The sequence below is a fragment of the Diabrotica virgifera genome, chromosome 4, assembly GCF_917563875.1.
Source record: "Diabrotica virgifera virgifera chromosome 4, PGI_DIABVI_V3a".
NCBI lineage: Eukaryota > Metazoa > Arthropoda > Insecta > Coleoptera > Chrysomelidae > Diabrotica > Diabrotica virgifera.
Genome location: NC_065446.1, coordinates 242,319,237 through 242,342,334, shown reverse-complemented (window position 1 = coordinate 242,342,334; position 23,098 = coordinate 242,319,237). Strand labels below are relative to the sequence as shown.

General features: G+C 33.8%; 1 protein-coding gene across 1 annotated transcript in view; it reads left to right on the top strand.

The window, feature by feature from the left end:
- The first annotated feature begins 1,538 nt into the window (after positions 1-1,538).
- LOC114339332 (S phase cyclin A-associated protein in the endoplasmic reticulum) overlaps positions 1,539-23,098 on the top strand; it is a 345,776-nt gene continuing 324,216 nt past the window's right edge. The window contains exons 1-12 of the mRNA XM_050648835.1: positions 1,539-1,730; positions 4,405-4,595; positions 7,062-7,296; positions 7,391-7,867; positions 8,437-8,819; positions 14,600-14,955; positions 16,876-17,368; positions 19,554-19,889; positions 19,947-20,202; positions 20,258-20,672; positions 20,872-21,133; positions 21,188-21,415. Of these exons, the coding sequence (XP_050504792.1) occupies positions 1,637-1,730; positions 4,405-4,595; positions 7,062-7,296; positions 7,391-7,867; positions 8,437-8,819; positions 14,600-14,955; positions 16,876-17,368; positions 19,554-19,889; positions 19,947-20,202; positions 20,258-20,672; positions 20,872-21,133; positions 21,188-21,415 (3,726 nt within the window). The 5' untranslated portion in view covers positions 1,539-1,636. The remainder of the gene's footprint in view (positions 1,731-4,404; positions 4,596-7,061; positions 7,297-7,390; positions 7,868-8,436; positions 8,820-14,599; positions 14,956-16,875; positions 17,369-19,553; positions 19,890-19,946; positions 20,203-20,257; positions 20,673-20,871; positions 21,134-21,187; positions 21,416-23,098) is intronic.

Sequence of the window (23,098 nt, the reverse complement as noted above, 5' to 3'; positions counted from 1 at the left end):
ACTCTAGGTTAGTGTGGGAATGTTGACAAGAACTTGACAGACCGGCGCACCATAACAGTGTTATACTGGTATGGGTTTCAGGTCATCGGGGCGCAGAGGTGTAACCAGGATGATCCTAAGGGTGGGGAGGGTTACAACTACTTGATGATCTCTGCGGGGCATGGAATAGTAATGGTGTTAAGGGTATATAGAGCTCAAAGTACATCCAAATGGGAGGTTATAACCCCAAACCCCCCCTGGTTACGTCTATGTCGGGGAGTATACGGAAACGAAAGAGCTGATGCACTTGCCAGAAGAGCATCAACTATAAAATACCTGGGTCCGGAGCCGGCCGTGGAGTGCCAAAAAGCACCGTCCGCGAAAGTAAAAAAGCCTGGATCCGAAGCCAACACAACTCATACTGGGAGGGTATACCCGGTCAAATACATGGCAAGATGTATATCGGACGGACATGTGCTAGTAGGGCTGAAAACAAGCAGGAATCAGCTCAGAGTCATAACAGGTTTCCTCACTGGGCACGCGCCAGTTAAGGGTCACCTGCACACAATGGGGCTGTTTCATGCGGATACTTCAGCTGCAGACTCTGTAACAGAGAACCTGAAACAGTTTGCCGGCCATATCTTGTGTGACTGTGAGGCATTGGATCGAAGGCGGCAAACACTTTTCGGAGACATACCTATATCGAGGTGACTCAAATTATATACATATATGGCACCCACCCACTAGACCTGTATAAGCTGGTACAGGGTTCCAGAATTCTGTAATAGGTTTCATAAAGGAATGGAAGATGTGCAATAAGCCAAGTGGCTGCATTACGACCGGTTCACAGCAGACGGCTTCCAGGGAAAAAACAATCACAGATGACTTATCAACAAAACAACTTATCTGGTTCGGACATATACCTACAAAGATTGGATGAACCACGAATACCAAAGGAAATTGCAACCAGAAGGCATGAGAAAAAGGGGTAGACCGAGAACAAGTTGTAGAAAAGGAAAAGACAAAGAGCTGAGAGAAAGAAACAGAAGAGTGTGTAATCTTGATAAATCCAAGCAATATAACAAGGTAAAACTAGGTAAAACATAAAACTCATAAAACTAGGTAAAACAATTAAATATATTTTCATCGCAAGAACTTTATAATATTTTATCATATTTTTTATAATTTGTGCGTCTATGTTTGTTGATACGTCTATGTTCAAAAAAACTTTAAAAGTCTGTTGAAACCCTGCCATCTACTTTATGAAAGTTTCAACACAGAGACTATTATAGAAATCTATGCATTCTGGAATGATTAAATGGAATTGGAATTCTCGGAGTAAATGCTTATAGAAATTAAAATTAAATTAAATTATACATAATTTACTGTGCAATATATACAAATAAATTATACAGAAAATTATATAGAAAATAATATACCTAATATTTACCCTACAAAGTTTCATGTGAAATTATATACATTCAAATATAGATGTCACAACGAGCAGTACAATGAGTGCAAATGTCAAAAATTCACATTTTCTTATGTCAAAGTCAAAACTGTCACGAGGAGTCGGAAACAAAAACAAATGATCCATTTGAAAGATGTTTCTTTGTACTGAATATTTGTAAATTCAACGATATTTTTCTAATAAAAAATGGAACAAGTGAGATTATTGGTGCAAGAACAGGGTAGAGAAGCTAGAAACCTAGTGGCTTTTAATATTTCTGCTGCTAAGGAAGAATTTAGAAGTAAGAGCTATGTTTGAATTCTTTCACAATGTTGTAATTTTATAATTTGATTTTTCACGTTTGCGGTCACTTCTCACCACCCACATCCTGACTTTGATTAAGAGATTATTAAATGTCGATGACTAATGCTCATAAGAAGTTAAGAACTAAGAAATTGCAATTATAACGACTATGGAAAATGGTTTAGAATCTTTGTTTATAAAATTTTGTGTAGACCTTAAATATACCTCCAAAATGGCTATTCTGTTGTAGGAATTAACTGTTTTTAGTAGTTTATAAATATTATATACTCCCTTTCATTGTTATCACCAGAAATGTTTATAACTTCAGCTTTAATCATTTGCTAATATATGTGCAATTTGTTTACATATGTACCAAATTCTAATTTAATAACCTAGTCAACAATTAATCAGATATTAACAATTACCACGGTTTCCACTGTTAATGATTTCCACAGTTTTCACTGTATTCCTTCAATCAACCATTCTCTCTCAGTTCTTTCTGTTTTGTTAGTCTCCTTCCTGCAGATTTCTTCTTTCCATTGCTTCGTTTACTTCATCTCCATCTTTGGGCTTCCTATCAGGCTCCAGTCTGTTATCTAAAGATTTTGGTCTGCTCTTCAGACATATCCATATCATATTCATATCTTTTGTTCGATGTAGTCTATTATGTCTGAGTTCATTCCCATTTTTTGTTAATCTCCATGTTATTTTATTCTATACTCTATACCTTCTTGTTACTCTGAAGCTTATTTTGTTTTTAGTTTTCTTATTTAATATCCAATTTTCATACCCATAAGGGAGGATACTTCTTGTCATGGTGTTATATACAGGGTGTCCAGAAACTCTACCGACAAACGAATACAGGAGATTGCTCAGATAATTTTAAGACAATTTAATCCAATTCACCTAGTCCGAAAATCCTTCCTAAAAAAATTTATCTTCCAGAGATAAATCGATTCCATCCATTGCAAATTTCTAGTACCGGTCATAGGCATCCATTTTGGGTAGGGCAACAGTTACTTTATCGTATAACTTTTTTATCTTTGACTCTTTACCATTTTTGACTCTGGATTATTAAATTGTGATGTATTCTTGTATTAAAAGGTACTTTTGTTTTAAGTCGATAGGATAGACAGTTTTCTAGAAAAATCGATTTGAAAATTTTTCGTTCTTTAAATTTCAAAAAAAAATTAAAAAAAACTATTTAGAAAAACGAAAACTTGTACGTTTATATATTCCAGAGGTGAATCGATTTCATTAATTGCGAATTTCAAGTATCAGTCAGATGCGTCGGTTTTGGGTACGTCAACGGTTATTTTATCACATAACTTTTTTGTCTTTAATTTTTAAGCATTTTTGACGCTAGATTAATAAATTATGAGGTGTTCTAGTAGTAAAAGTTACTCTTGCTTTACGTTTGTAAAATACACCGTTTTTTTGTAAAAAAATTTTCAATTTTTTTTCAAATTCAATAGACGAAAAATTTTTAAATCAATTTTTTCTAGTAAACGGTGTGTTCTACCGACTTAAATCAAGAGTACTTTTTAGTACTAGCATACCTCACAATTTAATAATCCAAAGTGAAAAATGCTTAAAATTTAAAGACAAAAAAGTTATGCGATAAAATAATTGTTACCCTACCCAAAACGGACGCCTATGACCGGTACTATAAATTCGCAATAGATGGAATCGATTTATCTCTGGAAGATAAATATGCATACCAGTTTTTGATTTTCCTAGCTATAAGCGTTCTGGAGGTATTTAAGAAAAACTAATTACAAGACGCCATTTTCAAAGAGCTCTAGCTCCCTCAAGATGCTCTAGGAAGCATTTTCGGACTAGGTGGATTTGGTTAAATTGTCTTAAAATTACCTGAGGAATCTCCTGTCTTCGTTTGTCGGTAGAGTTTCTGGACACCCTGTATATTCTTCTTTTTGTTTTTATACTGATGTTCTTATCCCACAGTAGTTCTGGGTTCAATTTTCGTACGCAGTCTCTTGTTTGTCCTAGTTTATTTTTTATATCTTCTTCAGTTGTGCCTTTGTTTGATAATATGAAACCTAATACTAAAATAACTAGCCAGTTGTGTCTGAGTCTAGAGAACTGACTGTAGGAATTTTTGTGTTGTATTGTTCCTACTCTGAATCTGTCAAAGTGAATATTGTTTGAGCGAATTTGGTTTACTTACAAAAATTAATTATTAAACTAAGATCACTTATGTATATGCAAATTCAAAAGTTGCAAATTTTCTGTAACAAAGTTACCTTAAGATTATGCACTATGATCTGTTACAAATTCTACTTTCATGTGGAATATTAGCATGGGGTGGTCTAACAAATAATCATATCGCAATCTCAGTGCAAAACTGTTGTAAGTCAAAAATTTTATGAAAATGAAGTAATCATGGCATTCGCTTGTAAACATGCATATCTATACCATGTAAAACTTTAGTAACTTTCAAATGCTCAACCGGCTAAATATCACAATTATCACACCGACATTAGCACAGCGATAATAGCATGAAAATAAATAAAATCGTTTTTCTCTCGAAACTTACTTATTTTGACTTACAACAGTGTTGCACTGAGGGTGCGATATTCAAAGATTAGAAGTGCATTTTTCAACATAAGAGTCCTGCATCCATAATATAAATTATCATTGAATATATTTAGGTAAGGTTGCTAGAAAACCTCCATGCTCTCCAAGAAACAATGGTGATTCTATCCACACTTCGTCTCCTAAACCAAACAATATTAGATCCAGAACAGGTGCTCGAGTTAGATCAGCTTCCACTGGAAGAGACAAAAGGTCGGAACTTAGAGCCAGGTATTGGGCGCTGCTTTTTGGAAATTTACAAAGATCTGTAAGTACTTTTTGACTGTGTAATTTTTATGTTTTATTTCAGTGAATAGAATATAAAAACACTTTAGATATAGTCCCAATACAGACCCTTAACCTTCGGAGTACGGAGATTATTTGACTTACTTAGATTACGATGATGGGTCAAGCGTGACCCATTCTCATTTTTTTATAAGGTGTTTTAAATAGTCAGTATTATTAAACAATATCTTTAATTCGACAAAAAAACAAACAAAATCCTAAATTATTGTATTTAAATTTTTTAAGATGGTTACCCATGGGCATATACTAGTTCGCTCCGGCGGCCAGATTTTAATACCTTACAGAAAACGGGCATAGGTTAATTTGCTCCGGCCATATATTTGAATACAGTGGAACCTCGATAAGTCGGATTAGTCGAGACTGCGGCCGATCCGAGTTATCGAAAATCAGAGTTAGCCGGAGAATATGGTAAAAATTAATAAAACACGGTATACTTACAGATAAACTCCATTATAATTGCAAAAACATGAAATACATAAAATATGCACAATACATCTAAATTACGTACAGTGGTATACAGTATTGTTTTTCTTGGTAAAAAACTTAGTCAAAGTGAAAAAATGTTTGTTTTGTCTGATGAAAATCGGTTCGGGTTAGCCGGACTTCCGGGTTATCGGAGGCCGACTTATCGGGGTTCCACTGTACGTATACCCGTAAACAGAGACGGCTGCGATTTACGTGTACCTACAAACATATTGAAAATATTCTTCAAAATCCGAAGACCGGGTCAGGACTGACCCGGCATCATAGATGTTACGTAGAGGAAAACTGCAATTTGCATGTTCACGAATTATATACGAAAAAATAGATTGAAACAAATAAGGAGAACTTACGATCAATCGGATTTGTAAAAAAATTATTTCATAAAATATTCAGAAATAACTTAATTTCGGGTCACGCTTGACCCAGTCTTCGTACTCCGAAGGTTAAGGAACTCCACATCCAGTATTTTCAGCTGCACTTAGCACATTGTTACGTAGCACTTTTGGTATTCTGCCACTCAAACTAAACCCATTCCATATTATTTTTTAAGCACTAAAATACACTTCTCCAAGAAATTAACGCACCACCTTAAAAATGTTGTCCGATTTAAGCGATTTTAAAACGTTTTTCTTTACTTGGCTTGGTCTTTGTTACTATGTCACTATGGCCAGCAAATTTTGTAATCCATTTTAAACATACTTCTAGGCTACCTAGGCACCTCAAATTTTCAGAATAGCTCAGAACTAGTTAACAATGCAATATTTAACTGCTATTATATGGATACATCGAGTTTTTTTGGAATTTTAAACTATTTTAAAAACATGACTACTGCAATGGCATTTAGTTCCCATTTTACTTAATTAAAAATTAATATACTAAAAATTCATATTTTATCAGTTAATTATTCTTTCGAAACATGAAAGTGTGACATGTTTTGCGTGACCCTGTGAATAAAAAAACAGAATGTTAAGAAAACATGACACTATAGTTTGGTTTTAATTTTAGTATTTTATAAATGCTAGAATATTCCACAGGATGACGCGAACTGTAAGAAAAAAATCACAGTTTGGTTGGTATACCCGGTATACAATGACAATTTACCTGTCTAGTAACAATATTATTACAGCGATATTGTTAAAGAATAAGGCTATAACATAATAAAAAAATCACTTAAATTGGACAACAGGTTTAGGAAATTCGAGACATTAAAAATGACCAATTTTTAAGGTGATACGTTAATTTCTTGGAGAAGTGTAAGTATGTAATTGTCAACTGTATCAAAAGCTTTGTGCAATTCAGTAATACAAATACACAACTTAACCTCGTTTCTAATTTGTTGAATATGTCTGTAATTAAGTCAGTAGCAGCAGATACTATGCTTGAATCATGTCTAAAACTATATTTACTGTTAAACCAGTAGCTGAATAAATCAAAGAATTGTATAATTTGATTATTTACACTTGATTCCAAGATCTTTGGCATGGTTGTTACTTTGAGTTCCATTTGACGTCATAGAAAACTGTACCACGCACAACGATAGCAGTGGTTTTCAAGGAAACGTTTGAAGCCACTGCGACGTAATATGACGGTGCCGGCATATTGAATGTGGTGGCCAATGCGGCGAGAAACATAGTCAACGGTTTATTGCGGTGGGGAAGTGTGGTGGTGTGTGAAAACAGTACTGACGACGCTCTTTGCGTTTATACATTCCATTGCCACAGTAAAGAACCCTGATCTTTCCACCGCAATGTCACATCGTTCATCGCATTATTACGGTCGATTTGCTGGTACTGCTTTCGAGGAAACCAAAGCTTTAGACTTTAAATGTTGCGAAAAAAAAAACACAAAAACATTGTACGTTGTCATTTAATTTAAACAATTTGATTTTAAAAGATTTTAAACATTATCAAAAATGTCCTCTATTTACTTTTTTTTTGCTTAATAGATTGCAGAAATATACAACACTGTGGAAACCCATGAAAGCCTAACAGAATGCCAAGAAGTCCTGTTAGTACTAGAAAACTACTTGAGAGATTTTACTGCACTAGCCGATTGGTTTCGACTAAAATGGGACTACGAAAACACACCTGCCTTACAAAGACCAACTTCATTAGCTTGGGACGTTTGCAAAACCAATTTAACCAAAACCAGTAGATCTGGAAAGTCAACACCAAGTATAGGTAAAGTTCTTTTATAGACACTTATCTAACTTTAACAATAATTTCAAATATTTTGTTGTTTTCATATCACTAAGTAGTCTGATTTCTATTTCAGGTTCTGGCAGAAATAGTCCAAATGTCTCTTCTGGAAAAATCAGTCCTAAAATATTACAGAATAAGACAAAGACTTCCACATCTTGTCCCACTAGTCCTCTGCCTACTATCGATCAACCAATCATTGAAGGTCAGCCTTTGGTAACTTCTCAAGCCGTTGAAACAAATAAGAAAGTTAAAGATAGCATTAAGTCTCTTCAAGAAACAAATACTGAAGGAATAACAATAACTGAAGTGGCCACTAATTATGATGATTTTAAAAATGAAAACAGAGATCCTATTCCTGAGGGAGATCTTAACAGTGCTGGAAATATTCCAATTCAAAGAGAAAATTGTGCTGAAGAGGAAAAACCAAGTTGTGTCTTTGTTGAAACAAAGAATATAGGTACTGAAGACATAGATTTTGTTGAAACAGTTGCAACTGTTACTGTTGAGGAAAAAGCTAGTGGATCAAATGGAGATAGTATTGGTAGTACCAGTAAGTATTTTCTTAGTTTTTACATAATTTTTTCTGATACATCTAGTATTAGCTACCACATTGGGCATTTTTCTTGGTGAAAAAAAAAACAAATAAAAATATACAACGCCTTTCTCATGGAATCAAGTTCATTTACTGATATGTTTTGGCCAACTTTTTTCTCGGTTGCTCCTTTTGTTGTTGGTGCTCTCGAGGTTGGTCTTAAGCAACCCACAACAATAAAAATCTAGAGGAGTTAGGTCTGGTGACTGCTAAGGTCACTTTATTGTACCTTGTGTATCAATCACACGTTTAGAAAAAATTAAATCTAAACCGTCTCTGACAGCCTGTGCATTATGTGAAAGACAGCCATCTTGTTGAAACCAAATTTCGTTTAAGTTGATTTGAAGATGTTGAAGTGCAGCAATAATTTTATTTCGTAGTAATTCAAGATAAGATTCTTCTGAATTTGCGCCATCTCTGTATTAGGCTACGTATTTATTGAACAATAATACATGTGTGAAAAATTTTACGTCTTTATTTGTTTATATGTAAAATTTTGTGTTTAACAAACAACACTTCTGTTTCAGAGATCTCGAAAAAGCCTGAACCAATTAAGAAAAAACCAGAAACACCAAAAGTCGAATCTAAACTGAAACTTCCTCAAAAACCAAGTGTAAAATCTATCGCCGTAAAATCTGACAAAATCCCCACCCAGAAAGCTAAGCCAGCAGATGTAGGTCGTCCGAGTAGTAAAATAGTTAACAAAAAACCTATTTTAGAAAAACAAAACAGTAGGGAAGAAGAAAAATTTCCGGAAGCCAATCAAATAGAAGATAAATTAGTTGAAACGGATGCTAAAAAGAGCAGTCTAGAACTCAAACTTACTGATCCTTTAGAAAAACCGAGTTTGATCATTAAAAATTTAGATTCGCCTAGTGAAGATCAAAGAACCTATGATACGCTTCGTAAGGTAAGAAATATAAATTTATATCTTTTTAGTTTTTAAGGGGCTATCCTAGTGTAAAAGTACGAAATTCATATACTTTTGTTGGGAATTTCTAAAATAAAAAGTACTGCACCAATTGTTTTGAAAATTTGCATCAGAATTTATTAAAAAAAGAAGTACACTTAAAACAAGTTTTATAAAATAATATTAAAAATTAGACGATTTATCCGCCATCTACTGGTACCGTGAAAATAAAAACATCCCAAGTGGCACCGAACGGATTTATTAAGTCTTTTAAGGATGCTTTAAAACTGTAGAATAGAACTAAAATTAGAACCAATTGGTTTTAAAGTAAACCTTAAGGTTGCAATAAAACCGCTTTCAGCATAAAAGGACCCACACTGAAACAGGTCAATAAAACCAAAAATAAAAACCTTCTTAAAACTTTGTTTTCTTAAACCTTAAAAAGCTGGTTTTAAAGCTGCTTTTAAAAACATGTTAAATGACACTTTAAGTGCAGGCAGTTTTATAGCAAACTTAAAAGGTTTCTTAAATGGAGACTTTTAAAGACATTTTACCATATTAAACGATTCTTTAAACCCATATACTCCATATAGGCCAACAAATTTTTACATGTGTTATGATAGGTAGATACGTATTTGTAACCATAAAAAAATAAGAAGTACTTTGTTATTTCGGACTGTTAAGGTAGAAAAACACTTGCGCACCTAACTTTATTGATAATGTTAACAAAAATAGGTCTAAATAACTCACGCGTCCTAAAATTTTTGATTTTTATCAATAAAAAATAATAATAATAAAACAATTTAAATCCGAAAAATATTAGGTAATTTGAAAGAAAAATAATTTTATCTACAATTTTAATGTTTTAATGTTAAAATAAATCGAATTTATGTCTTTAAGTCGCTTATTTATAATTTTTATGTAAGCCTTATATTGTAATCTATGATGGCGTTCAGCATCTCCAGAAAGCAATATGGCCGAAAATCAAATAAAACTATTTAGTCTATCTGCAGAGAATTGTTACGATCAAATGGTTTTGTTTTATACCTTTCCAAGAGCATATATCCTACATAAAAGCAAGGTTGACTTGGAACTAAAACCGTTAATTTTAATGCTGCTGTCAATAATGCCACTCGGTTTTAATGTGAATCTAACCTTAAAATCGAGGCGTCGTAGTACTGTGTGTGTCGTATTCTTTGAAAAATAAGCCGTAATGACCAGTTCGTTTATATTTTAAGTACTTGCGACTTATTTCTTCCATACTAGCTGTACTTCCACTTTTTACAACACGCTACACCACTGTTTCGCTCTAAAACAAATGGCCGACCATTTTTGACATGAAAGAAGAGGGGATGAGTTTAGTTTTATTGTTTCTAACAAGAAGCATAGTTTAGTCTTTACGATAACCAAATTGATTCAGTTAAGAGCGTTTGGTTTTAATATAGCCTAATAATGGCTTTTAAGAAAGCAACTTAAAAAAAACTAAAAAAATAGTTTTAAGACATATGATTTACTGACATAATAGTCTGGAGATCATTTAAAACTAGGGTAGAGACTCCGGTTATGGCCACTATACCAGTTATGGCCACCTGATATATTTATTTCTATTATTAAGGTCTACTTAGGTAACAGCGATTCCTTTATGCTATTACAGTAATCTACAAACATATTTACTTTAAATACTTCATACTAGGTGGTGCTGATAGTTCTACAAAAACTTGTGACTTTTGACTTTTGCTGTGAAACTTCATAACTGTTGATTTGTTAAGAAATTTGGTAAGCAAATACTTTTTCATATCTAATTTTATTTAATGCATCCGATATTTGTTTTTAACAATATGTAGACATATGGCGCGATTATATGTTATATTTTCAATGTTTAGTAAAATATTCTAATAATATTAACCTCCAACGCTTATAATCTTCGTGGCCATAAACGGAGAAAGATATATTATGTTTTCCTATTTATGGCCATGGCATGGCCATAAGTGGATTTGTATAAAACTAGTTATGGCCATATTATGTGTAAATGACAAAGGACTATCGGAGTAGTATGCCATAAGTTAAAGTAGTACCTATAGGTAATTTTATTCTACTTCTTTTCAGAAGTATGGCTCCAATTTCAAAAAAAAGATTTTTATATTCACCCTCGAAGGTCAAGCAAGCCCTGGATGCTGTTACCAAGCGAGCAAAGTATTTCAAGTACCCCGAACAACTCTTCGCAATAAACTATCTGGGAAGTGCCCAATTGACGGTCCACGTCACTGTGGACCAGACTCGATCTTAGGAAAAGAAAATCAGCTTATACTCATCGCACTTCATGCTAATTCCACACATATTTTACAGCCTCTTGATGTGGCAGTTTTTGGTCCCTTAAAGAAGATGTGGCAAAAAACTGTTAGAAAATGGCGTATTGATAACCATGGAAAGTAAATTACCAAAGTTGATGTTCCAAAGGTTTTGTCAGATTTGATAAATGAACCCAACATGACACAAAATATAATTTCGGGATTTAAAATATCTGGTTTAAATTCATTCGATGCAAATAATGTAGTTTATTCAAAAATTATTCAGAGACAAACTCTAACATCAACTAATACTGATACTGAAGAAGTAAGACGTCACCTTCGATTCATTGAAGCTCACATAGAACCATCGATTCTAGCACAATTCAAAGATGCAAAAACTAAAAATTATGATTGGGATGGTAACGTTGAAGCAACAATGTTGTATGACTTCTGGTTACGATTAGCTAATAAGATTGAGGAATCCAAAGATAATGTTTTTGATGTCACCGCAAACACTCCAATAATATTTTAAAGTTCGTCACCTGAAGTCATCAATCGCGAATCAACCCTCAACACTTCAACACCCTTAACACCTGAAGCAAACACTTTCACACCTGAAGAATTTGGTGAAAATTCATCATCAAATGTAGTGGAAGATTCAATAGGCTCCAACAATTCACCTCATCGTGAGATTGATGTCCATCTCTCAACATCAAATATCATTGAGATATCCAAGAAAAATGTAGCATCCATATTTAATGACATTGTTCCATGGCCAAATCAAACATCTACATCTGGAAAAAGAAAAAAAGTCTACACTCCAAGTGTCATAACATCTGACAGATGGGTGCTTTATCATGAATTAAAAGAACAAGCCAAACTAGAACAGCTAAAATTAAAAGAACAACGGAAAAGAGAACGAGAACTAAAAAAGGACGAACAAAACAAAAAGACTAAAAGTAAAAAAAAAGAAAAATATTGTGGAGTCTAGCTCAGAAGAAGAAGTGGAATGGATGGAAAGCGGAAGTAGTATAGACGACATTGATGATGAAAATGAAGGTGTTAACGATAAAGATGATAGTGACACTGAAAATGACAATACTGTTGAGTTTAGTCCCGGTGATTATATTTTGGCGTCATTTGAATCAATCAGCAAGAGAGGGACTGTTACTTTCAAATATGTTAGCAAAATCATTAATATCTTTCCCGAGAATGAATACGAAATTCAAGGCTTGCGGAGTATAGATGAAAGTAATTTAAATTTTAAACTTAATCTAAATAAGGTAGATATACACGAGAAAAAATCATGTGTTATACCTATTAAAAAAATAATGACTTTATTTTGTATTAAACTTACAATTAATAAATAAAAAAATGATACAATAAACGGTTACATTGTTTTTTTTTTAGATAATGATTAACTTCTTAGTGGCCATAAATAGGGAAAAGTGATGGCTATAAGTGGGGCTTTTGTGGCCATAAGTGGCAAAAGTTGCCATTTTGTTTTTAATATTTTTTTTCTTAGAATGGTTTATTTTTAGGAGGCTGAAACTTTGAAGGCTCATTGGTAAGATTTCCCACTAAGTATAGGAATTTTTCCATCGTTTAATTTTAAAATTTGTTTAGTGTTTTATTCATTACAATGAACAAAATTGCTTAATGTGGCCATAACCGGGGCCTCTACCCTACAATAAAACTAAAAGGTCACAAACTAGAATCTAATAAAACCAAATAGTCCGGAAGTTCTTCATAAAACTGATTAGTTTTAAACTGAACTGAGAATAAACCATTTTAAAACTACAATAAGACAAATTATCTATTAAGATTAATTAGTCTTAATTGATACTCTTATTAGATACATTAAAACTAGTGACAAATGCTTTAACAGTTTTAAAGTTCTGGCAGTATCTCTACAAGGTAACTTTAAAACCATTATCTTCTTATTTTCCACAATAAAACCTTTATAAACCTTAAATAAAACTAAAATGTTTTTATTGTGCTACTTGGGTTGGCCCCACTGCTGCACTGATTGGGACTAATAGAGGTCCTGAAACATAAAATTTCAAAATGATTATTGAAATATAAGTTATTTCCTATACCATCAACTAGGATTTTTGAAAAATATTAAAATTTGGAAAAATGACGAAGTGTTGAAATTTTTTTTAAATTAGCTAAATCATTTTCAGTTTCAAAAACCGCCAAATTGACATTTTTTATCCGATCAAAAATCCCCTAGTTGGTGGTATATAAAATAACTTATATTTCAATAATAACTTTGAAATTTTATGTTTCAGGATCTCTATTAGTCCCAATCACAGCAGCTGTGGAGCTTTGTTTTTATTTTCACTGTGCCAGTAGATGGCGCATAAATCGTTTAATTTTCAAGATTTTTTACGAAAATTGTTTTACATGTACCTACTTCTTTTTTTAATAAATGCTTATGCAAATTTTCAAAACAACTGATACAGTACTTTTCATTTTAGAAATTCCCAAAATAGTATACGAATTTCGTACTTTTACAATAGGATTCTCTACGGTTCTCTACAAGATCAATTAATTCTCCGACACTATATGTTCTTCTGTCCACCTTCTATTATCTGGTTTACTAAAAAATGTGTTCATACAAAATACGTTTTGCTTCTGTGTGTATGTCAGTAACCGTTTTCCTCTTTCGTTCATAATTCGTAGAAGATGTATTTCTGTATTTGTTATGTTGACGGTGTTATGCTTCCCTACTTTGACGTTAAAATCTTCTATGGTTATTTTGAAATGAACTCTTTGCCATTGCCTTAGAAATATCTTCATACAATTTCTATATTTCGTCATCTGTTGATTGGCTAGTGGGAGCGTATACGTAATTATTTGGATGCTGCACCTTTCTGATAGTTTAAGAACGTTGTATAAGACCATCTTCGAGATTGAAGCAGTTTTTGTAACCAGATGTTTGATTTTTTTTATGGACCAATAGTTCTACACCGCCGACATGTGTATTGTACTCTGTATGTAACTGGTAGAACATATATGTCCAGACTGGAGTATTGTACGTTGTTCTCTTGGTAGTCTCGTTTCACTTAGACCAAGGACATCCAAAGTTAGTTTTTTTCCAATTTATCCATTATTACAGGTGATTTGAGGGATTTGACATTGAAACTAGCAATTTAAATATTTTTCTTCCGATGTTTTAATGAGTTTTTTCCTCCCCCAGATTCCATGAGGCTGACTTCCTTAGATATGTGGTATTGAGCCACCTGGGAACCAGATCCTGTTGTTTCAAAACTCTTGTAGGGTGGGTTGGGTCATTTTCGAGAGATTTGATGTTTGGGTAGGTTCATACTGGGGTTTGGGTCTGGTTTCTTCAAAGTGGGTAGTGAAGGAAAAATTAGGAGGTTGCGTAGGCAGACATGCTTAATCCCTGAAGCAGATCTACCCTCTATCGGTATTATAGAGGAGTACTTAACCACTACCGCAGTTTTACAAGATTTTGTTTTATAGGTTGGTGTGCAGAGTGCCGAAAAAAGTACATGTACAGACGACGACTTTCCCAAGTTACCTATAAAGAGACCTAATGTGATTAAAGTCAGTATAGACTGCCAAACTGACGACCAATTGGAGAAAAAAGATAAAGAACCAGAGAAAAAAGATACTAAAGAACCTGACAAGAAGGATAGAGATGCCAGAGAAGTAGATAAGAAGTGTGTAAAGCCTGCTAAAGTTGAGGTAAAACCTGTAAAGCCTGTAACTACCGTAAGGGCTGCGTACTCTACGGCATTGACTAAAAGTGCCTCAGCAAAGATTGTACCACCAAGGGCTAAAGTTGAAGTTAAGCCTCATGTGGCAAATGTGTCTAGGTAAGCATTTTTTGTTCATTGATCAATTTTTCATCTATTTACTAAATCAGTAATATGAAATTATTGAAATAATGAAATTTATAATTTATAAAATTCACTTTTATCAACATATATATTAAAACACAGCAACACAAACAAAAAAAAACAAATTAAAAATTATTTAGACATCAACATTACACAGTTTTATGTTAAAAACAAACTAAAAAGGAAGATCTTTACGTCATAAATGTCATCATCACAGGTACCTTGCATTGCCCTTTACTATAGCACTTTATCATTGCGTTTTAATATAACACTTTATTATTATACTTTATTATAGTCCTTTATCATTACCATTTATCATAGCACTTTATTAATCACTTCATCATTGAACTGTATGATAGCACTTTATCATTACACTTTACCATTGCACTTCATCATTGCATTTTATTATAGCACTTTATTAATCACTTCATCATTGAACTGTACGATAGCACTTTACCATTGCACTTTATTATAGCACTTTATTAGTGAACTTTATCGTGTGAACTTCATCATTGCATTTTATTATAGCAGTTGGTCGTTGCCCTTTATTATAGCACTGGGTTTTACTATAGCTCTTTATCATTACCATTTATTATAGCACTTATTAGTGCTATATTAAAAACGGAGTATAAGCTCACGAGTATGTTTTCATGGGTATGAGCATAAACTTTAAGTTTATACTCTACTTCATATGATTAAAAATGTTCCGATATGATGAGTTTCTACTCACAGTACATAAGAGTAGATGGAGTATATACTCCAACATTTGGAGTATAAACTACATTCTCATTTTTATTCATACAATGTATTATTGCACTTTATTAAAGCACTTCATCATTGAACTTTTTTCTAGCACTTCATCATTGAACTTTATTCTAGCACTTTACAATTGCACTTTATCGTTGCTCTTCATTATTGCACTTTATGATTGCATTTTATTAGAGAACTTTTTTATTGCACTTTATTAATCGCTTCATCATTGAACTGTATGATAGCACTTTATCATTGCTCTTTACCATTGCACCTCATCATTGCATTTTATTATAGCACTTTATTATTGCACTTTATTATTGCACTTTATTAATCACTTCATCATTGAACTGTATGATAGCACTTTATCATTGCACTTTGCCATTGCACTTCATCATTGCATTTTATTATAGCACTTGATCATTGCCCTTTATCGTTGGGTTTTACTATGGCACATTATTATTACACTTTATTATAGCCCTTTATCATTACTATTTATTATAGCACTTATTAGTGCTATATCAAAAACGGAGTATAAACTCACGAGTATATTCTCATGGGTATGAGCATAAACTATAAGTTTATACTCTACTTCATATGAATAAAAATGTTTTGATGTGATGAGTTTCTACTCACAGTACATAAGAGTAGATGGAGTATATACTCCAACATTTGGAGTATAAACTACATTCTCATTTTTATTCATACGAGCCATTATTGCACTTTATTTAAGCACTTCATCATTGAACTTTATTCTAGCACTTTACAATTGCACTTTATCATTGCTCTTTATTATTGCACTTTATCATTGCATTTTATTATAGCGCTTTATGATTGCATGTTATTGTAGCATTTTATCGTGACAATTTATTGTCTATATGCCCAGTGCAGTCGTTAATATTTTTTACTGCCAATATAATATGATTGCATTTCTCTATAATCTTCCGTCTCGCTCAGAAATTCTTCCCATTGGGTGATTATTTTGACGTTGAGCTATTCAGGTCTTCTTAATCTGTTCTCTGTAATTTTATTATGCAATTTTCATTATAATGAGCAACATTGGAAATTGCATATGTTGGTGATTCCTTGCATAGATTCAAACTGATTTAAAATTGATATCATATATCTAAACAATGATTGTTTTAGGTCTTCTATTCTTCCAAAACAACCAACAAAACCATACTCAGCCCGTCCTCTAACAAACCAAAGACCCACAAAACCAGAACCCACCGTTTTATCCCGCAGCAAAACCGTCGGAGATATGAAAAATCCTCATTTTATAAGCAAAAGTGCTACCAAACCTCCGCCTAGAACTCAGCAACAAAAACCTTTCCAACCGAATCCGGCCATGTTGTTACAGAAGAGCAAAACAACTCTGAGTAAGGATCAATTAACCAAATCCCTATCTTTGGATGAATACGCCAGCTCAGCAGAGACTCTGGTGAACCAAGAAAGAAGCTCAGCTAATACGAATAGCAGCAACAGCATTGCTAGTTCTTCAGAGACTTTGAATAATGAAAATGTTAAGAAAATTTCCACAGATGGGTGGTTAACGGTTAAGGGAAGATCAAGATTTAAGAATGGTGGCAAATCGAGGAATTCCTACACGGCTATGTCATGGGCAACTAGATTCCATCAAGTAAGAATACTAACGTTTTTCTACTCTCATACTTTAATATATCAATTATGATTTCACTACCATAATGAGCTTCATTATGATACAGATTGTCATTATGATACAGATTTTAAACCAATAGAATCGCAAGATGACATTCGCGATGAAGGTGGCACATCGCAGTACCCATGTCAAGACAAATACATACGCTTCACAATATGCCAACAAACTGGCTAATTTAAAAATTAAATCTATTTAAGAAAGTATCGGAAGACGATTTAGATATTAAAAATTTATCGTCAAATTCATTTTAATAATTGTAATATTAAAAATATAAATGTATCAACAAAATAATTAATTTAACAGTGTAGGCGCAAATATTTTACTGTTATCCCTACTTTACACGGCAAAATACGTGTAGTAAAATTCTCACTGCTATGGATACGTAAACATTACTTGACAATGACATTGTTATCATTAACTAAAGAGATGGCTTTTGAATGTTCTTGAATAACTGATACTTGTATAATCGCTTAAATTATTAACCCTTAAACTCCCAACCTTTTTTAGGTTCCATGTAGGCCCAAGGGTGGGTAAAAAATGTCCACCTCGAAAATAGCTAATATATTTCTTGAGAGTTGTTGGAAATGGATTAAACTTAAGAATCTCATGCTTAATAAACACAGCATCTTCTAAAATATTAATATAAACAATTTACAAACCTTACAACAAAATTACAATGTACATCAAAATTAACATACCAGTAAAAGCCAGTAATTCAGATTTGTAGATTTTCTCCACATTCTTCCTTTCAGCCTCCTCAATGGCGGATAATTATGTATATTATGTAATTATACGTCGATAAGTATATTGATTATCTTGCTACCGACGAGAAATTATATAGAAACCTTTAGGAACAAGTTTTACCAAGGGTGTACTTTTTATGTCCACCCATATTTAACTCAAGATGCTACTTTTAATTTCAAAAATATCGGTAGAACCAAATTAACATTCGATAAAGGGCTGTCTTTTTAACAATAAATAATTTTTTTTTTTAATTTTTAAACACGTAATAAATATGTTACAAGGGAATAGGCATTAGGTGGACATTTTTTACCCACCCTTGGGCGTTTAAGGGTTAATTGAGTTAATTAATATGATTATTTTTGTCAGTAACTATGTATTCAGTAATTATAATAATTTATATGCTTACTATACAATAAAAACTTAATACTGAATCGAGAAAAGAGGAACAGTTATAAAGTGATTTTTTTAATAATATATTATTACTATGGAACGCTTAATTAAATTTTTAACATCTTTAACAACAAAATACTTGGATTCCAGAATATACCCTGGTGTATTCTGTGCTTGGATCTTCCATAAATAATAAACAATAAATAACTTTTTATTAATTTCACGTCTTAAATCAATTATTTATTAAATACACTATCAATATTATTTAATAATCAACTCAAAATATACCTGAGCCGTATCAAATATTTAAAATTGTCACTGTCTTCTCAGCACATTATGTTCGACTGAGTGCGTTGTATGACAAAGACAGGGAATGTTCGATTTGGTAAATATCACAACTGATATTGTGTTCATTTTTTTCGAATCCTGAAAAGACTAATAAATATTTTTGAAAAATTTCAACGCAGAATGAACGAAAGTTATTACCGAGGCCGAAAGTCTCTTAAAATAAATAAATAGTTTCTTTTGAATGACATATTTCAAATTAAAAATTATACTAAATTTCCTCTTAGTTTTTCACCCCTGTAACTTAATAAATTAAACATTATAGAAGTTTTCAGGGACTTTCGGCCCTCGGTAATAACGTAATCTTTCATTCTGCGTTCAAATGTTTCAAAAATACTTATAGTTTTCTTAGGATTCGAAGAAAATAAATCCCACTTAAATAGCATTGGAGCCGAAAGTTTGCTCCTATCCCCTTAACCGTATAATTACTTAATTTTTGTTTGCGTTACAAAATTAATAAATTTGAATATATTTTTTGTTGTGAATGATCATAGAAAAAATCATCTGTATACAACTTGCATTTTATGAAGCATCATTATGAAGCTCGTATTCTATACCAAACTCGCATTATAATGACCATCATTAAATGCTTGTTGCATAATACTCTTACAGCGATTTTATAACATTCTTTATTTTAAGTTTCACATTATAAATCACGTTGTTACAGGTCAGTGCTACTGCAAGTCTACCTGCGCTAGCTCTTCTCCCAGAATCAGACACCACGAAACCTCAAAAATCCATAGAAAAAAGCGTCAAAGAAAACTTAAACACTCTAAAATCGCTCAAAAATAATTCTGAAAATAGCACCAACAACAATAAGAATGTTCTTAGGAGATCTAACACGACTGTCAGTAAAGTCACAATTACCCAAACATCTAGTAATCAAAATAACAGCATTCAAGAGAAGAACAAGACCAATATGCAGATCAAGAGAACCGCTGAAAGGGAGCATAAGAAGATAGCTGACGTCGACTCCGAAACTGATGATGAAATGAAGATGAAGGTAACACTCACTGCAAAATAAACGTTTCAGACTTTAACTGTAACACCTTGTTTTTAGGATATGCAAGATGAACTGGCCACCGAGGAAGAACATCGGAAAAAAGCTAAACAACTATCTGAAGAAGAAGATCGTCTGACCAAAGAAATAGAACACCTGCAGGGTCTTGAAATCGAAGTAGACACGGAAACTGATGGAACTGAGACTGACGGGGATGAACTACAAGGAGATAATGACGATGATCCTAGTCAAGACGTTACTCTAATTCCAGACGATCAGATGTCATTAGAAGCGAGATATGAGCCCATGCTAGCTGGTATGATTGCTGGAATAATTTGTTTCACTTCATTAGTATTGTTTGTTGTTTTCAGAAATGTCGTGGACTGAAAGAATTGATACTTTAGCAGCATTGGAAGCCTTAACGGCTCGGCACCCAGGAAGAGCCCACGAACTCCATCAAAAACTATCAAATCCTTCGCGCAGGCGCAGTTTAGCGGAAACAGTCAGAAGATACCAAGCCAAGCAGGCCAAAGCGCAGCAGAGGCGACAGGATCTGCAACAAGAAAAAGCGCAAAAACTACAGGCATTATTGGCTAGAGTTGAAGATGTTAAAGCTGCTAAACTACAACTAATAGAAGAGAAGAGGAAGAGAATGGAGATGAGATTACAGAAAGCGGCTCAGAACAGGAATCGGCATATAAAAGATATAATAAAGAAAGCTCATGATGAAGAGGAGAAGCTGAAGGAGATCGCATTCATCAACGAACTTGAAGCTCAAAATAAAAGGTATGATGTAAGGAACTGCCCTATCTAACCTTTTTTTAATAGCAAAATTCATAAAAACAATGTCTGCCATTGATTTCTAATCATCTCTTATTTTTATTTAATTCAAACGTTTTTGCATATTTTTTAATACCTAGATATTTTAATTTCTATTATTCTACTTATGTACATATATCCTGCTAACTGCTCCATGTTTCTTTAGACACGATTATTTACAATCTTGTCGGGAACAACGACACCGCGTACAAGGCATTAAAGAAGACAGGCGCAAGAGACAAGAGGAAAAGGCAGCTAAGGAGGCTGCCGTAGAAGAGCGAAGAAAAGCCTTAGAACGAGAAAGGCTTGAAAGGTTAGATAGACTACAAGACGAACGGAGACAAAGAGACGAAAGAATCGGGCAGCAGCAACAGCAGAGAGAACGCGAGAGGCAAGAGTTGGCGAGAGAGAAGGCTAGGGATAGAGAGGTAAGTTTCTTAGCAGGACAATTATTTTTGGTTGCTTTATTTTCAAGATTTTAGGAACGGTTATCTGCTCTTCATGAAAAGCAACTGGCGTCCACGCAGGAGCTACAGAAACGGATCGAACAGAAACACGAAGATACTAAAAGGCGCCACGATGAAAATATGGAACAGATCAGACAAAAAGCGCTGGAATTGTCGATTCATCGATGCCAGACTGAAGATAATCAAGCTCCTAACATGGTTCCGTATCCTACACAAAAGATGTGTTCCGTTTGCAGTGTACTTGTAAGTATAGATTATGTAAAGGGTGATTCATTTAGAGGTACTTTTTTCAAAAAGAAATAATGAAAAAAATTAATTTTATTTCGAAATCTTTATTATCATACAAAAGAACCATTCTTTACAATTACTTCTTGTACGATAACTGGTACATATGTGAGAGTATGAGTATACTTTCAGAGGGTATGATTGTGGATTGTAGTTAGGGTTGCTAGTTTACTGGTTCAAGTGGGAGTATAAAGGTTTTAAACAGACATTATTGATATGTAGATAAAGAGTCTTACCAAGTTGTGAAGCCTTGTTGAACACTAGAGCCGGTCACACACGAGTGGACTGTTCTCGTTCCACGTGCCTCGTGTTTTTAATGCTGCGAAAATCGTGTATGGCGTCACTCCCTAATTAACTGTTCGTGCGCTACTTTTGATTGTTCGTTTCAGCCCAAAAGAAAGGCTGTACAGAGATGAGCGGTGCCCAAGTTGACCCTTCGAATGGTCGTAGAGAAAAGAGGTTGCACCCTCGTGGCGAGTGGTACGTGTTGACCGTTCGACCGGCTGATGAGAAAGAGACAAATTTCTTCTGTCGCGAATCCAAGTATAATAATTGTCTGTCTGTAGGGGTAAGGGTAAAATTAGGAGGGGATGAAATGGTACTAGTGAACAGGGTTGGCTTTGTAATTATTTAAAGTTACGGGTTGTAATTGCAGATTTAATGCAGTAAAAAATATAAGAATATTTTTGCATGTGAAAATTAAACACTTCTTAAAGAAAATTTCTTTCAAATGTTGACCGTGACTGCGGTTAAGATGGTCCATTTTGAAGTTCCCATTCTCGATGATGCGTTCGAGTATTTCGATTGGTATTTGGCCAATGACTCGAGTAACATTGGCCTCCAGTACCTCAATCGTAGCGGTTTTATTCGTGTAGACTTTAGACTTTAGATAGCCCCAAAGGAAAAGGTCTAGAGGTGTGATGTCACAGGATATAGGTGGCCAATTCACTGGTCCGAAGCGTGAAATAAATTGCTCACCGAATCGTTCTCGCAGTAAAGCCATGCTTTCACGGGCTGTATCGCAAAGGGCTTCAATCTCAGGCACCAAATAGTCCGTTATCGATAACGGTCTTCAATCACAGTACCATTATGACCAGTCTCTGTTTTAAAGAAATATAGACCGATGATTCCACGGGTCCATAAACCACAGTAAATAGTTGTTTTTTCTGGATTAAGCCAAATTTGGGCCTCAGCGGAAAACAATAATTGTTTTTTTTTTCGAAAACAGTGGATCTTCTGCAAACGTATCAAGAGCACATCGACTGAAACGGTGACGACTCGAAAGTCCGATCGGCTTCAAATCTTGCAATAATTGAATTTTGTATGCTTTTAAACCAAGATCCTTACGTAAAATACGCCAAGTTGTTACATACGACAAGCCAAGCTGTTGGGACGGCGACGAATCGATTCTTCATTGTTTTGGCGTACGGCGTACACCATCCGCTATCGCCGCTATATTTTCTTCACAACGTGCTGAATGTGGGTTCGGGTTATCCAATAATAAAAACTGGGTTTCAAACTTACTGATGATATAGCGAATTGTGCGTTCGGTAGGCCAATTAAGTAGACTATAAGTTGCTCTAAGCGCACGAAACACATTCCTTTTTTGTTTTTGTGGCATTTTTAATAACTTCTAGCCTT